This window comes from Haplochromis burtoni, unplaced genomic scaffold, assembly GCF_018398535.1.
Source record: "Haplochromis burtoni strain Fernald_Lab_line unplaced genomic scaffold, NCSU_Asbu1 Contig_45, whole genome shotgun sequence".
Lineage (NCBI taxonomy): Eukaryota > Metazoa > Chordata > Actinopteri > Cichliformes > Cichlidae > Haplochromis > Haplochromis burtoni.
This window is the reverse complement of record NW_024582406.1, coordinates 2,182,545-2,184,753: the sequence shown is the minus strand read 5'-3', so window position 1 is coordinate 2,184,753 and position 2,209 is coordinate 2,182,545. Positions and strand designations below refer to the sequence as shown.

The 2,209-nt window shown below is 37.7% G+C and overlaps 1 protein-coding gene across 3 annotated transcripts in view; it reads left to right on the top strand.

The window, feature by feature from the left end:
• The first annotated feature begins 78 nt into the window (after positions 1–78).
• The window catches only part of LOC102301335, a 9,605-nt gene continuing 7,474 nt past the window's right edge, over positions 79–2,209 (top strand). For 2 of the 3 annotated variants that reach the window (XM_014334996.2, XM_005926736.2), the window contains exon 1: positions 79–2,001. In XM_014334996.2, coding sequence (XP_014190482.1) covers positions 1,927–2,001 — 75 coding nt within the window. In that variant the 5' untranslated portion in view covers positions 79–1,926. The remainder of the gene's footprint in view (positions 2,002–2,209) is intronic. The other variant, XM_005926737.2, reaches the window with a different exon arrangement.

Below are 2,209 nucleotides of genomic sequence, written 5' to 3'. Positions count from 1 at the left end.
CCTCTGGTGCAAATTACTGACCTCTGTCATCATTTTAAGTGGGGGAACTTGCACAATCGGTGGCTGACTAAATACTTTTTTGCCCCACTGTAAGTAAGATAGGGAATCATTAACTGTTAGCCACAGACTGTAGGGTCAGTGGGTCTGACTGTATTTCAATGTTGAATCCCGACCTTCATATCCCCTGTGGACCTTGATATCCCTGCTTGTTCAACAACAAGAAACCAAAAACTGTATCATGCATGAACTCAAAATGAGGTAAATATGACACTGCTGATAGAAATTTCTCATTCCTGTCCCATAATGCACTGGGAAATCAGAAGGAAAAGGCCAATACAGAACTTGCTGGAGAATCATCAGAATTTTACATTTTCTTTAACATCAAGTAATCTAGTAGAAGTGGTCTGTAAATGAATGGTTATCTTAAAAAAAAAACCCTGTAAACAGCTCAATCAGGAAAAACTGGGACTCCAAGTCTGACATTACAAAGATTCAATTTATGAGGCCCCCTTTAATCTGATGCATGTGCTTTAACTCAGAGAACCAAAAACGGCTGTGTTAGCTTAGCTTAGCTTTATCAGCAATTTGTACTTGGAATGGGAGAAATTCCTTCATGTGTTCAGCCATGGAGTAACAACCACCGGGACAGATCGTAAATAATATGGGGTCACCTTAATGGGTTCCTGAATGAAAGAAGAAATTTCATTCGCGTAGACACCTTCTCTGATTTTATTAAAGAAATGGAGGGCAAATGCAAGCTACCTGAGGGAAAAAAGAGCTGGAGTACAAAAACGAAAATATTGAAGCAACAGAAGGCAGATGTGACTAAAGTTAACGATGTACACATCCAAGTTGAAGTACTCAAGGAGCAGAAGGAATTTGAGAGTAAGAAACATCTGGAAGAGATAAGAACTGGAGCAGAAATACAAAGATCTGGAGGAGAAGGATAAACTTCTGCAGAAAAAACATCAGCTCCAGGAGAAATGTATGCAGCCTTAAGAGCCGGAGAACATAAAAAGTCAGTATGCACAGCTGGGGGAAAAAAATAAACAGCTGGAGCTCGAACACCAAATAATGGAGAAAAAGATCCATCTGGAAGTATCAGAACTGGAAACAAAGTTAAAAGATGCACACATGATCATTGAAATAGAGGATGATTGCAAGAAAAATCTGGAAAACTGGAGGAAATGCTGAAATATTCAAAGAAAAGATGCAACTGGAAAATGAGCGCAAAGAAATGGAGATCAAAAAGTTTGAGTTGGGTTGGCGATGTGTCGGGTTCTTTAATCAACTCCCCAGCTTGAATAATTCTGTTGGGTTATAGTTTGGGTAGCTTTGATCAAATATTAGTTCAAACTTTTACTATCATCCTCCATCTATCAGCCACATCTTGCTAGCGCTGGTTCATGTTATAGCAGTATTCATATAAAAATGTGTTAAACAAAAAAAAAGAAAAATGCTGTTGCTAGATAGCCAAGCTACATTCACTACATAATGACATTTGGGGAAAGCACTGCTTTCATCTAATTCTTGTATTTACAGCATTAAAGTAGTCTTTAGCAGTTTTATCAACTAAATAAACACTGCATATCTGTGAACTAATCATAAGTTATCTACAGTATTTTTGCAAGAAGCAAAATGTTTCTGTTTAAAAAATGACTTTTTTGATGTTAATTCATCAAAGTTATGTAAAAATCACATGAAGCATTCTGTTACATTACATACATTGGGGGGTGGGGGGTTGCTGTGTAGGACCAACGACAGTATTTACCAAGAGTCAGACTCCATATTTTCACTTTGCAGCGGGTCATTCAGCTCTTTGGGCTCACTCACTGCAGGTCATTTGAACTGTGTGCTGCTGCTTAAAGATGCGGATTTTGTTTGTTCACATGACATAGAGTAGAGAAGGGCACATGAGCTAAGAAGATGAGCTGGATCATTCATATTTCCATTGAGGTTAGTACTATCACGCACAGGGGAAGACCACAGCACTGCAATCAGGTGAGTCTCTTCTTTTAAAATGCCTGTGTGATGCAAAAATCTTTGTACTTGTTCGGTTTGATTATCTGTCTCAATTTCTTTCTTTGATAAAGTGACAGGTTTCGATAGTAGATCTTTAGATAGATAGATAGATAGATAGATAGATAGATAGATAGATAGATAGATAGATAGATAGATAGATAGATAGATAGATAGATAGATAGATAGA